Here is a 14,021-nt window from a genome sequence, read left to right as displayed (position 1 = left end):
GGGACAGATACTCTGACTCGAGTGCTGGATCGTGACACAACACTTTTCTCTTCTCTTTTTCATATCCCGTGTGAGGTGCAGTCGATTATCCATGGAAGCTGGTGCCTAGGGCTGAATCTATCTTCCGACATCGAACGGTCTAGGATGAGTAAATTACTAGGACACATTGCCAGAAGTCTTCAGCTTCATGGTGGGGGCCAAAAGCTGGGTGTCCGTGATATTGAGTTGGAGGTATTAGGCTTGATATTGCCGTTTGATATGAAACTGGCTTGGGTAGCTGCATGTAGTTCTGTAAGTTACATCATTATAGTAATGGGTTACGAACGAGGATACTACATGTACTCGTTGATAGTAGTACCAGCACTGCCCTGCCATAACAATTAAGATAAGCTTAACCATAACCACACAATTGCCACAATTACGGCTAATACAAATTTTAAAATTTTCTGAATCATAATTCTTAAGGCCTAGTGCAGTACTGATTCAACTCCACAGGGCTGAAGATCGCATTCGATATGTTAATCACTATGCTAAGCTTTTAGCAGCACCTGACATGACAGCTAACTGGGTGGGTATTTTGTGGGATTAAGCATATTTCTAACTTTAATTCGCGAGTGTGAAAGAGAAGAGTCAGATTAATTTGTTGTATTCCATGGCTCTATACATGTTTTGGATGGATTGATCATGAGAGTTGAGGATTGACTCGCACACGAAATTACGGGTAAGTACGTAACTTCTACCCTCAATCCCATAGCCTAAGCTAAAGAGCAATGTTTTCATTTATATACAACCTAACAACCGCTCCCATGCGCTACTATAGAAACGTTTAGGCTCAGCCTCGAAGACTATCGCCAGAGATCTCGTGTACAAATGTAACTCAACCAACAATCACACGAACCCCATGAGTCAAGAAGCCTGTTTCAGAAATATTAGAGGATCATGGAGTTGGGGGTTTGTCGGGTCCCGTCTTCTCGGCTTGATGCATGATATGTGGCTCGATAATAATAATCGTTCCAATTCCCTCACTGACTGTGCTTCTAGCTTTGAACGATAATAGCTATTGCTATATATTAGGCGTGACATGTAAATGGAGTAGTACTCTTCGAACCCACGACTATCTTTGTCCTGGGGTAGTACCCTTGCTAAGATAACAAATTGGATGTATAGAAATATATGATGTAGGTACACACCAGCCCCCGATAGCAGAAATGAAATGATTCCACACACACCAGCCCCGATAGCCCCGGGATATTACCTTTTGAGGCATATAGCACAGCATAACGTATATCACAAAAAAGTTGCAATGCACTCTTTGCTCGTAGGGCTGTAAACATGGAATTAACTATAACTCAACCCCACTGTAGCCCATACCATAATTAAACGAGCTTATTTGCATATATAGCAGCTAGTCTATTGTAGCGACATTACAAGCATTGAACCCACCTACCACATAAAGTCTAGTGAATCTGCGGGGCTAAAGGGAACTTTGATGAATTATACTCTTTTTAGAAGATTCAGCACTTTCAGCTACAGTTGGCGAACTATTTTGGGTAGAAGCGGTCAATATATATTATTGCACTTAAGTCTAGGCAGAAGCGCCAGGCATTGATTGTAAGTATTTGTCAATCACAGCAGATTAAGTTGAATGATTAGTTAACATTGCAGATTTGTCATGATCAACTGAATCTAACACACTTAGACTGTAATTGGCCAACAGTTTTTGGATGATGTAAGACATGGGATGCATAGATCTATAGATACAACTCCAAATCCTAAAGTCGAATTTTAGAATACCTGATATTTTTCCTGCGGAATTCCAGAAGTTCTAGTATGTAAGTAGTACTAGTAAGGGGCTGCGAGCACTATGGATATAAACACGCCATAACTTACAACGACGCACATGTTGAATATTACTCTACTTACATGTAGTCACATTGTTAATGCATCTACGAAAATTTAAAATTAAAGTATTGCGAGTAAGGGTAAGCGAAAATTCACGTTGCAACCAAAATTAGTATGAGAGTGCAAATTCAGGTGCTTGTTTCTCCACAGCCACAAGGGTATAGAGCAAAAGAATATTAGATATGAATTCCCCGGCAGTGATAGTATCTATGGCCCAAATGTCATTTTTGGACTTGTATGGTTACTATCGATCTATGCCCACCTACTTGTGGTAACGAGCAATACTAGCGCTCATATAATATCCATAAAACTCAAATGCTTGAAATTTATAACATAGATGTACTCGGCTACGCTAAGACCGCGTCTCCTCTCTCTAAAGCACTGGTTTAGCGTGTTTTCGCTGCCAAGGATCTCTGTATTGTAGTGATTACTAAGTATGAAATATTGGCGATTTCAAATCAAAAGAATATGGGAGAAAGAAAGGGCGATAGGGCATCAAGAGATGCCTTCTGGTAGAATAAGAGAAGAACACAAGTAGTTAAAGAAATCAGAAGGAGAGAAAGATATCATATCAAACCTCAAAATCGAAAGAACATCACTCAAAATTCAAACACCCCTTCTCAATCCAAAAATGAAAACTATCGTAGTTCTTGGAGCCACCGGCGAGCAGGTAAGATCCTAAAATCTGCCTTGTCAATGCCAGTTGGTTTGAGTAAACACCGTAAGCAAAGTCTCACAATAAACAGGGCACAGCTATAATAAACACCCTCCTTACCCACCGCACTTACAGAATACGTGCTGTAACTCGAAATCTTACATCCCCCAAAGCACTCGCTCTATCCCAACAGGGCATCGAAGTTGTTCCAGGTGACTTCGACGATAAAGCTTCTCTCATCAGTGCTTTCCAAGTATGAATATCCCCAGCATTGCTAGAGAGAGAAACGGAGACAGCTATTAACTAACCAACAGGATGCAAGTGCCATCTATGCTGTCACTGACTTCTGGGCTCCCTTCATCGGCGGTCTCAGTGCTTCAGAAGCCCAAGCTCTCGAAACTAGACACGGCAAGAACATCGTGGACGCAGCGCTAGAGATTCCGAATTTGGAGCACTTCATCTGGTAGACATTACAATCGGCGAAGCACAAAGGTGGTGACATTGCGGTCAATTTCGTTGACGGGAAGGATGATGTAGACGAGTACATTAAGAACTCGCCCCTGTTGCCGAAGACCACCTTTTTGTGGATTGGGTTTTATGCGCAGAATCTCCACTGAGCACCGATGATGGTTACCAAGCTTGTGAGTGCTATCCACTCCTTTAATTAGAACGCTCGACTAATGGCAAGCAGATTCAAGCTGGGAAAACGACCTATGCCCACCTCTTCCCAACACCGCCTGATACCCCAATCCCGTTCATCGAGCACAAGAGCGATCTGGGACCAATCGTTTATGCGATTCTGGTACAGCCAGAAAAGACTTTGAATGGGAGATACGTCTTGGCCACGAACGGTGAGGACCTCACTGTTGGACAGATGTTTAAACTGTGGGCAGAGTCTGCGGGCGTACAGGATTTAAAGTATATCCAAATAACCGAGGAAGCGTATGGAGTACTACATGGAAAGACAGGGCTGGATATTAGTAGTGAGTTAGAGGTATGGAGCAAGTATGGTGCAGGCTCAGGCAATGTAGAGGCTTTGTTGCCAAGTGATTTGGGCCTAAATAGGGGTAAGAGTATTAGAGAATATTTGGAGTCGCAGGATTGGAGTGGATACTTGTAAGCTTAATTTAAGGGGGATAAACTTGATGTACAGGTACTAGCGCTCACATGGGCACTAGCTGCAGCGCAGCTAGGCAGCCGTGTAGGAAGAAAATGATAAAATACATACATGTATGCATATACTACCCAGGCATCCGAGTGATACGACGGATGATGATTCTATAACTGATATATAACTGCATAGTTTTATGAGATGGCAAGTAATCAGATATTATCCGGATAATGATATATAGCAATATCTGTGCGATGTCGACTTTTGAACCACGCTCGCGATCGTAATTTGCCATCAAGATTCAATAATGATTATTTTAATATCCTATAAACGTGAAGAAGATCACACGCGAGGTTTAATCGATAGTAGTGAAGCTGACATTTGCCCTACATAGTTTCGCACTCCATACCTTAAAAGGAGAGGACTCATTTGACCCGAGTGATGTATTGTGATTCTAATTATAAACAGCCCAAGTGGCCACGTACGTGAGCAAGAATGTACATAGTGGGTTTCCCCTACAACCCGTATACAATAAGTACTAAAATTAAGCATACACTCTTCTAAATTTGAACAATTTGAACAATTTGTACATGTAGTAAGTACGAGTATTTGAATGTGAATATCGAGTGCGATAAACGAAAGGATTCCTGTACGGCTTCTATGATGATTGTTCCTCCTTAATGGATATCCGCCTGCACTCTACTGCATGCAAAGCCAATAAAATATATACTACAGCACTATGCAGTGAAAATAAGTATACATGCTACCTAACTCCGTCCTCCTGACTAAATTCTATAGTTCAACACGCTTGCACTGTATATGTACTAGTGAATGGCACTGTATTTCTTCAACCATGGCCATACATATAATAGATGCAGCGCCCCTCGTAAACCCATTTCAGTCACCAGTTCTTCTCACACACCCCCATGAACACAACTATTTTTACTCGAAATGGCGATTCCAAACATCCACCTCTACGTCCTCCTCCTTATATTCACGAACAGCCTCTCACTAGCAGTCTTACACATCTTTTATACTGACCCTGCTGGTATAGTTCTCGGCTTCCGTTGCCAGAAGGCCTTACTGAACACCCTTTGGTTGATAGTGTCGGTTCTAATCGTTATATATAGTTGCGGGGGCCTGGGCGTTTCTGCCTGGAGATTAAGATATGCTTACAAATTAGTAGGCGTAGAGAAGTATCAGTTTCCCCCGCAGCGGTCAAACACAACTTTCAGATCCATAACACCTACATGTCCGAGCATATGCCCGACTCATAGAAGTCTTTCCCTTAATTCTGCTTGGAACTCTTCGGACACATGTGTGAACAGATTGGGGCCTACAACTCCAGGATTTTACCCTTCGGTTTCGCCAGTAGGATCGCAAAGAAAACATAGGCCTACCTGTAATATCCAGATAACATCAGGAGGCCCGATCCCTCTTATTTCCCCTAACTCAGAGGGAAGATATTCTATGAACAGTACAGATTCTAACCCACAAAATACGGCCTACGAGCCTACAGCGGTACAGATCCCAGAATCTTGCCACTTCCCGTCAAGCAACCGGCTGTCAACTGGTGTATACGGAGCCTCTACAGTGCCATTTTATATGTCAGCCTCTGACGTTTGCCCATTACCGGAACCCAGGAGACCAGAACAGGCTTGGTCCAAATCTTCACACGAGTGGTTGCAGGGAAGTGCTGATAATTCACGGCAAAGTGAGGAAGACGATAGCCCCGGGCGGTTTGACCAGGACACTATCAACAGTGAGCCAGAGTTTAGGGAAACATGTATTTATGATGCAGATGGCAAAAAGATCACACTTTATGGGGTGTGATATGCTTTTGCCACGCGTATGCGGCTTCGTCGGTTGGATAAATTTGCAGGGGACGAATATACATTTATTGGAAATAGTTTACAGAACCTGGGGGGGTTTTATAGCAGTATCAGGAGGAGAAGAGAGACATATTGAAATTATTATCATGAAACATATTCCATGGTTGCACCACCGCTTTTGCGACATCAATATAGAACTGATTAATTATATAATTAACTCCACACGTTGATAAACCCAGGTATTATAACTAAAAACGCGAATTGATCTCGAATTATCATCAACTAAAAGTCTCATTAACTCAAATCCATCCCACTAACATCACCTAAAAGCTCATGACCAGCCATCAAGTCTCCATCACCCAGCATACCCATATCATCTCCCATTCCCAAATCAACACCTCCAAGGTCAACCTCGACGTCCCCAACTCCTCCATCACCCACGTCTCCGTTTCCTGGGGCCCCGCCAACATTTGCGTGGTGATGCTGTACCGGGCTAAATGGTGACATTTGCCTCTCTACTCTTCTAAGTACGCCCCTCACAGCCTCAGCCCTGATGCCATCGCTCCCTCGCTCTTCAGCCTCCTCAGCTCGCAGTGATTCCAGAAGCCCCATTCGCCCGCTACCGCTATCCTCACTAGAGTTCGCCCCGACGGAAAGAATGAAGGATACTGCGACGTCCTCCGCGTATCCGGGTGCGGTACCCTGCATTCGACATTTGACAACCTCGCCGATAATTCCCTGGACTACGATCTTTGCACCAAGAACCCTCCATGCCGAAAGGATGAGGCGGTGGGTGTACGTCGTTGCTGGGCGAGCAACATTGATATCGCCTTGGCTTACGCTCCAGGTGACAAGATTCTGAAAGGCGATTCCAAGACTCTGGATCAAGCCCCCGCCACCTGCATGGTGTGTCCAGTTCTCCAGTTCTTCTCTTGTTGCAGTACCAGCTCGTTTGAATGACGTGTATGGTTGAAGATTGGACACAATCTGCTCCACAACCTTTTGCTGAGGTCCCGTAGTCCCACGGCGGAGAAGTTCCCGAAGAACACGATCTATTTGTCGGGCAGAGATTGAAACGACTGTACGGTGGACCTCTGCCGCCTCGGGAGAGATATTTGGGACAATCAGAAGAGAGTGGAGTATCTGCAGAGGAGTCGTGATATCCTCATGATGTTCCCAGAGATGATTGCCCAGCCAACCTAATCCACAAACTAGGGATGGGAGTAGAAAGGGCTCAAGAAGAAACGCAAAACCTTCTTTTAGTGTATCTAGCTCGAGTACACCCTTTTCACATGCTAACACACTCTGCATGAATAATGTGGGGACGAGTCTATAAAAATCTTGCGGCCTACAAGAGCTCATAAGACCATCGGAGATGCCTTCGCCCTCAAAGATCTCACGGATCCATCCTCCAAGCTGTGCATGCTTGTCTGAGCTTCCTAGATTCTCAATGCGTTGAGAGGTTGCCTCTCTAGGTAGTAATTGCGGAATAAAAGAATCATTATTCGGAGTTCCAGAGGCAGAGAGATCAGAGAGAGAAAGGTCGTAACGATGTATTATTGTTAGGACAAGAAGTAAAATGTAGCCGAACTCCTCATATATTGGTTGATATTCACCTGGACACAATTAGAACAGATTCTCAGGCAATACCATGGGGTTCTTACTTTGATCCTCCTCATATCGCCATGTATCCAATAACTCACATAGCGGCTCCAGAAGATACTCTGGTTTGACAAAAAGCAACATAACATCCAAGCTACTAGTCTTCCTTGTTAAAAAGGAGCATACATTCCTCAGGGGCATTGTTTCCTTTTGCTCACACATGCCTCTCATTATCTCTACTACAGTTCTCACCACCGCTCCGGAGTTTCCTTCAACTCCTTCGATCTCCTCTAGTAATCTCTCGACTCGGTCTGGGTCTTGAGTGCACGAGTTTACAAGATCGCTAAGCTCGTATCTTCCTGTCATTGGCAACGCTCCGAGCGGTAGCTCTCCGAGAATACCCTGGATGTCTTCTTCGCCGACTACACCGTGAAGCGCACAGGCAAATAAAAGCTCTTGACGGAGGTCAACCGGAAGATCGCCATTGAAAAGCATGTCTGGATTTGTGGCGGTGTTATGGGCATACGGATCGAAAGAAGAAGGAGTCAGGTTGGTAAGGGTAGATTGGTCAGTCCGGAGAAGCGCTTGGCTGAGGGCGAACGATGCAGTAAGAGTTGATGGAGAGAGACGAGCAAGTATGATGGGAACCTTATTAGTAAGGAAGGAACGATGAAGAAACAAAGTGCTCGCAGGTTCGTTACGGAGGATTGCATTGGAGATGGTATCGAGGACGGCAGTAACAAAGTCTGTAAGGAGAGTGCTTGTATCCTCCCTGTATCTGCTGTACAAATACCCAATTACTGCCTCGTCATCCACCTGTGGCCTTCCAACTAACTATAGACCGCCTCATAAAATGTTAGGTAAGTCATCATCTTCCACAATTGGAAAGCTCAAAAGAGCCAATAGACGCACCAGCGCATTGAGCCACACGAACAGGCCTCCTCTCGACCACACAACGGGCCCTCCTGCGCCGTCTCCACCGTCTCCCATACCCATCATCATCCCATCTATTTCGTTCCCAGCGGCATTCTTACTGGCCCGCCCGCCGGATCGATTCTGTCTGGGGGACTGGTTTTGCCTGAACAAACTCTCCATTCTTTGTGCGAGACTCGGATTTTGCGCCTGAATATACTGCGTAAACAGACTCAAACTAGTTTGGAACATCAGCCTTCTCTCCTTTCTACCTCCCTCCCCGAGTATTCTTCCAGCGTCCACGTTCCCGCCAAGCGCAATCACCACCTCTGCTAATGCCTCTCTCCGGCCTTTGCCCTCACTTCCAGAGCCCGGCATCCCTTCTACGTTATCTCCTGTTCCGGCATCATCCAACATCATTCCTGTTCCTGATACGGCCATAACAGCCTCCATCCAGTCGCTCAGCACTTGCACTGCGCTCCATACCGAGTCAGAAGATTTCGGCTTTTTGGTTGCCAGCACAGTTGCTAGGACAAGAAATAGATCCGTTTCCAGAACTTCTCTATTTCCTCCATTATTAGTAGCATCAGGCGATGTAGATGCTGTGGACCTGGCGGGAGAGGTCCGTAGTAGAGCGAGGAGGATATCCGCAAGGCTGACTATGTCCTTCTCAACAAGGCGCTGGACATATTGCAGGTGCAATGGGTCAACGATTGCAGTGAGCTGGGGTGATAGTATCTCTGTACATATCGCGGGAGGTTGCAAAGGTGCTTTAAGGAGGAGCTGAGTAGTATATTTCTCGAACTGGTAGAAGAGCAAAGTATCAGCTTGACCGCTAAAGCGGAGAATCGAGTAGGGGTATACAGACGCGCTCCACATCCGATCGCTTCAGCAAACATTTTTGAAAGAGCTTCTGAAATGTTTGAGAATGGGGATTTGTGTTGAAGGAGGAAGAGCTTGCCATGGCGCGTTGGATGAGCCGTTCAAGGCTAAGTCGGTGTAAGACCTCGTCTTTCACTAAGGTAAGGTACTTCATATTCTAATGTTACAGTATATTCTGTCCCACCAAGGTTCTGATCCTGGAGATGTAACATGCATAACTACATGTAGACTAGGTAGATGTACATACATGTATGTACCTGCCCTGCTTGGCAATGATACATTAGTTTTAGTTTAGAAAACCCCACACTCTATAGTCGCACCTCGGATTAAGGAACCCTAGTGTACGGAATATCTGCCCTAAGGAAATAGATTTGAGGATTGTTTTCCGCCCTAGAAAAACAAAAATACCTTGATATGTACATATAAGGAAAAATTGGCTATAGTGTAGTGGATGAAATCTCCAGATCGGACACACCCTGTTCCCATACAACTGAACCTGCTGTAAGGAATTATCACTCCAAATTTGTGATTAATGTCAATCGCTGGTGATAATGAGGCGTTCGCTTCTAATTTTTTCCTGCTAGACTACATGTACTTGCCTACATGCACTACATACCTTTACTGGCAACGTAGGCTTTTCGCTATTTGCGTGTACAGTATCTGGTAAAATTATTGCGAAAGTGGGTTCTCCGTGACCCGATAGTCCCATTGGCTCTTGAAACGACCTTTGCTGTGAGCACGGACCAAGAAATCCACTCCTTTAGCGCTGACTTTCGCATTAATTCTACCAGACTCTGTATCTACCGTCAAAAGACTAGCGAGGACTGTCAAACTGAGAGAAGAAATCTAACCCTTTTTAGTGTGGCTGAGTGGCCGAGGGACGCTAGTCTATATCAGGAACTGTAACACATAAGTACCGTAGCACTGCCGCATTCAAATTCTTGTAGTATTGGAATAACCCTAACCCCATGGCAACCAGCCCTCTCTGTCGCGCTAGTGAGCGCTTAGCTAGGATTATGCGCTCGTGTCACTATGTGTCACGAGAACAATGCACTACCACCCGATTAACAGGATGGCATTGGAGGTGGAATTGACTAGAGGTGGAATTGACTAGAGGTGGCATGTGAGTACATGTATGTACCTACAGTTCACTGTCCAGTTATACGGGATTCTCGAACACCCACATACCCGGTATAAATCAATGTACAGCGCCGGACAGTCAAAATCAACCCTCATGTTCTTTTCAAGCCAGAAACTAGTCCTAATCGGGTAATAATGATCATCTAATTATCCCAATATGGTAAGAATTATCCCAAATTAATGTGGCCGCCTTGGCATAAAGCTATTAAAGTTATTATTTCACACCTATGTTTTTTTCGGGCAGATTGCACCAAATGTTTGAGAGGTCATAGTGCAGCCAGTTCTTAATTATTTTAAATCCCCTTTGATGGGGATGTTTACAACCATGATTAGACCCATTTTACAAAAGATTATTTCTGGACAAGTGTTGCGTTGTTGAAAGTCGATGGGGTGAAGGGGAGTCGGTGGTTGCTCTGGCCGGCTGGTTTTGGCTGTCCGACACCGTACCTACTGGCAAGACGGAAGCCCCCCGGATGAGACAAGAGCTTGAGACAAGGGAAATAAATATGACGCTATGGGGCAGTGATGGGTGTGACATGAAGTTCAACGGCCTTCGAGGTTCTATAGAACTACCTAAACGACATCTGAGATGCACAGATTTACATTACTATAATTATAAGAGGCTAGCGGTGCCGATTTACAAATTCGAACGTGTATCGACTCATGTTGGCCAAATAGCCGCACGCGCAAGCTGCTGTAGGGCCCGTGATTTTCTTTCTTTCATTTAATTCGTTAAGCGATATTGTGGGGGCCAGTGGCAGATATCTAGATGGTATTTAAGGTTATATATTCCTGGTGTCTTCGACCTTCAGCTCAGCTCGTTTACCTATATCTCTTCTACAATACCTCCGCATACTCTTTGAAGTTGCTTTCACCTGCGGGCGCGTCTACCCAAATATCTTCGCCGCCGATATATATACAACATAACCAGCTATAGCTATTGCTTCCTGGAGCTCTTTAAAAATCTATCCTAGCTCCTTCGATAAACATTTTCTTTATTTTCACTTCTTCTCCTCTCAGTCTATCATCCTTCGCCATTCAAATATTCATACTTTGCTGGGGTTGGCACCATTCTCTCCTCTAGCATTTAGGTTTCCCGGTCGCCCATCATTTTTTATCCATAAGAGCTTAAGTTATAGCAATAGCGAACCCGGAATCTAAGTCTGCGATCCCAACATCAGGATCATGCATCCTCCAGCAGCTACAGCTCATCTCTCACTAGAAGCAACTTGCAGACGCCATCCCACACTGTCCTGATCCGTCCGAAGTCCCTCACTAGGTGCTTGTGGAGTGGCCTCTATGCGCGCCCCCCCCGCTAAATGGATCTCCCCGGCAACCTACCTTCTTTCTCCTAAAGAAACGCCTCGTCGAAAGAATCGCACGGCCAATAGGCTCATTAATTCTTGCAAGAAGCTCACAAAAGAATGGTTTGCACATAAGAAAATAAGCCCCGAAAATATTCCCAACGCAAGACCCAACCGAAAATGTAAAGAATATCTCAATTGCTTCGTACTTCTCCTTGTTTGGGAGAAAGATAACATCGTGGGAGCATCGAAGGAGGCAGAATCGCTGAAGAAAGAGCTCGAGGAGAGATGGGGATTCTGGGGCGACATTTATAGGATTCCTTTTATCGAAGAGAAAGGCCGACAGCAAGCGGTTGTGGAGAAAGCTGTGGAATTGTTCATCGAAAATAGGGATTCAAAATCGAATTTACTACTTGTGCATTATGGAGGTCATGGAGGCATGAACGATTCAAATGAGTATGTCCTACAACAACACAATGACGGCAGACCCCACGAAGTAAAGCTCAAGCCAATTCGAGAGCGTCTCAGAGAATGCGAAGCTGATGTTGGAATGGTTCTCGATGCCTGTTATTCGGAGGCTGGTGTGTTTCGAAGTTTTGAACCGCACACGGTGGAAATACTGGCAGCGTGTTCAGCGGAGTGCAAAACCGCAGGCGTATCACCAGAGTCCTTCACCAACGGGATCCTCAGAGTACTGCGCCACCAAAACGAGGCTTTAAACATTTATGAACTATCGGAGGAGCTTCAGAGATTGGCCTACCCTACGTTGGGAACCCAGCCAAAACATCATCTACTTAAGCTGAGTGTGTGGGGCTCAATTAAGTTGCGGCCAGGTGTTGGAGGACCGATCCGGTACCCCAATATTAATAGTCTTTTTTCTTGTTAAGGTATGTGATATACAGATGGTTCAGGGCTTGTTAAGCAAACTATTTCTCTAACATAATATTGCTAGTGATAGGCCGTTATGGACCGATAAAACACAACCCACCCATGCATATGACGACGTCTCTTCTTTCCCTATGTTATATTATACTATCAGCCATTTCTCTAACTGTACATACATGTATGTACAGCGCAATGCCATAAATCATCGGAAGGTGTGAGGTCGCAACGCCGCAACGCCTGACTGCAATGCCTGACCACAAATTTTTTCCACAACCACCGATGGCGCCCAGAGACAGTGTACCCCATGCTCCTACAACTATTAAGTTTGTAAAGGTATACACCACAACCCTTACAACTCAGCGGTTGAAGGAGTGTGGGGTAGATGTTCTGGAGGACTAGCTTACCTATTCCCCTGACTTGAATCCCATTGAACATGTTTGAGTACATCTCAAGAAGCTTTACCATCAACACTACCCCCATTTGGGATATGATACTAGATCACCTTAAGTATTGAAGCCCCTTGTGGAGGAAGGTCTAATTCATTGCTAGGAACTATTACCTGATGATTTATTCTCTAGAGATTTGGTAGCTAGTTGGGGGCATGCCTAGGAGAATGGAGCTGTTATAAAGGCAAGGGATTGGTATACAAGATATTAAATGTCCAATTATCTTTATTTAGCTACTATTGAACAACTATACAAAAAAACAGCTCTCCAAAGGGTCAATTGTGGTTGCTGGGTGGGTAGTCATGATGGGGCGTGAGGTGTCGAAACCCGTTGCTACGCCGCCCCATACGACATATACAGCTCATCTAGCTATTAACTATAAATTTTCTTATATGTGTTTTTTTTTCTCTTGTATTAAATTTTTCTTATGGGCCGGGAGTATTTAGACGGCCAGACATGATACTTTAATATATTTTTATGTATGTAGAACGAAAAATGACACTTTGATCTATTCTTCGCTTGTTCCCGTAAAACCGAGACATTATATTAGCTACATTTGGGTTCACACGTCAACATGGCGATATTCAAGAAATTTAGCTCCCTAGTACAGAGTCTGGAGACATCAGATCAATAGGCCTAGGCCTAGGACGTAGATCAGGTGCCGGAAGGGCCATAGAAGATGCCTTTCAAACCCGGAGGGAGGCGTAAGGAGCTGAAAGGGGTGCACGTGGCCAATTAAAGGCTTCATTGATCAAAGCTCTCCCATATATGCATAATTCAATGTACATGTATTTGCAACTCGCGGTCGCGAGGCGGTACCCCTAGCAGTACGTACTATAAAGCTACATGTACTCATTGAAAGAACGCGCTGGCTTAGAGTGTATTTCTTTAACATATAGCTATAGTTCTTAGTACGTACAAGTAAATACTCGAGCTAATAGCACAGATTTCCCAGTACGAGGAAGATCATATTGAAGCTTAGTGCCTATACGTTTTGACAAGAAAATAATCCGCATAGTACCGTATGTATCTCCGTTTCCTTATTACATCCTTGGGCGGCCGGAGGCCGCACTCCGCTCTTATGATATATACCTTATGCTAGCGAGCAGCGCAGCGTACGTGAATATCGGCCATGATCTAGGGGGCCGAAGCTCCTATCGCTCTTGATTTACACGATTCTATATTGCGAAGCTAGATCGCCTTATATACATATATTCTGTCATTAAGCTACCTATTCGCGGATCCCTAAAGATTACCCTCTGCCGGTAAGTATATGTATATACTGACAACTTACTACATTTCTACTTTGAAGATTTCTATTGCTAGCTGCACACTGGGTGACGGGTGGTT

The 14,021-nt window shown here is 44.6% G+C and overlaps 3 protein-coding genes across 3 annotated transcripts; 2 read left to right on the top strand and 1 right to left on the bottom strand.

Moving 5' to 3' along the window:
- Positions 1–2,533: 2,533 nt before the first annotated feature.
- On the top strand, positions 2,534–3,024 carry LAJ45_05383 (uncharacterized protein; the record flags this gene model as incomplete). The annotated part of the gene is made up of 3 exons (XM_046114954.1): positions 2,534–2,572; positions 2,649–2,810; positions 2,872–3,024. 3 exons carry the CDS (start codon positions 2,534–2,536, stop codon positions 3,022–3,024), a joined length of 354 nt encoding a protein of 117 aa, XP_045971991.1.
- Positions 3,025–5,794: 2,770 nt separating this feature from the next.
- LAJ45_05382 (uncharacterized protein) lies at positions 5,795–9,050 on the bottom strand (the record flags this gene model as incomplete). Its single annotated transcript, XM_046114953.1, has 4 exons — positions 5,795–7,116; positions 7,165–7,936; positions 8,015–8,818; positions 8,883–9,050. 4 exons carry the CDS (start codon positions 9,048–9,050, stop codon positions 5,795–5,797), a joined length of 3,066 nt encoding a protein of 1,021 aa, XP_045971990.1.
- A 2,285-nt stretch (positions 9,051–11,335) lies between these two features.
- On the top strand, positions 11,336–12,316 carry LAJ45_05381 (uncharacterized protein; the record flags this gene model as incomplete). Its single annotated transcript, XM_046114952.1, has 3 exons — positions 11,336–12,143; positions 12,211–12,227; positions 12,299–12,316. 3 exons carry the CDS (start codon positions 11,336–11,338, stop codon positions 12,314–12,316), a joined length of 843 nt encoding a protein of 280 aa, XP_045971989.1.
- Positions 12,317–14,021: the final 1,705 nt, after the last annotated feature.

The sequence above is a fragment of the Morchella importuna genome (genome assembly GCF_003444635.1).
Source record: "Morchella importuna strain M04M26 chromosome Unknown Morimp01GS014, whole genome shotgun sequence".
NCBI classification, from domain to species: domain Eukaryota; kingdom Fungi; phylum Ascomycota; class Pezizomycetes; order Pezizales; family Morchellaceae; genus Morchella; species Morchella importuna.
The sequence above is the reverse complement of the archived record's forward strand: the minus strand, read 5'-3'. Positions and strand labels throughout refer to the sequence as shown.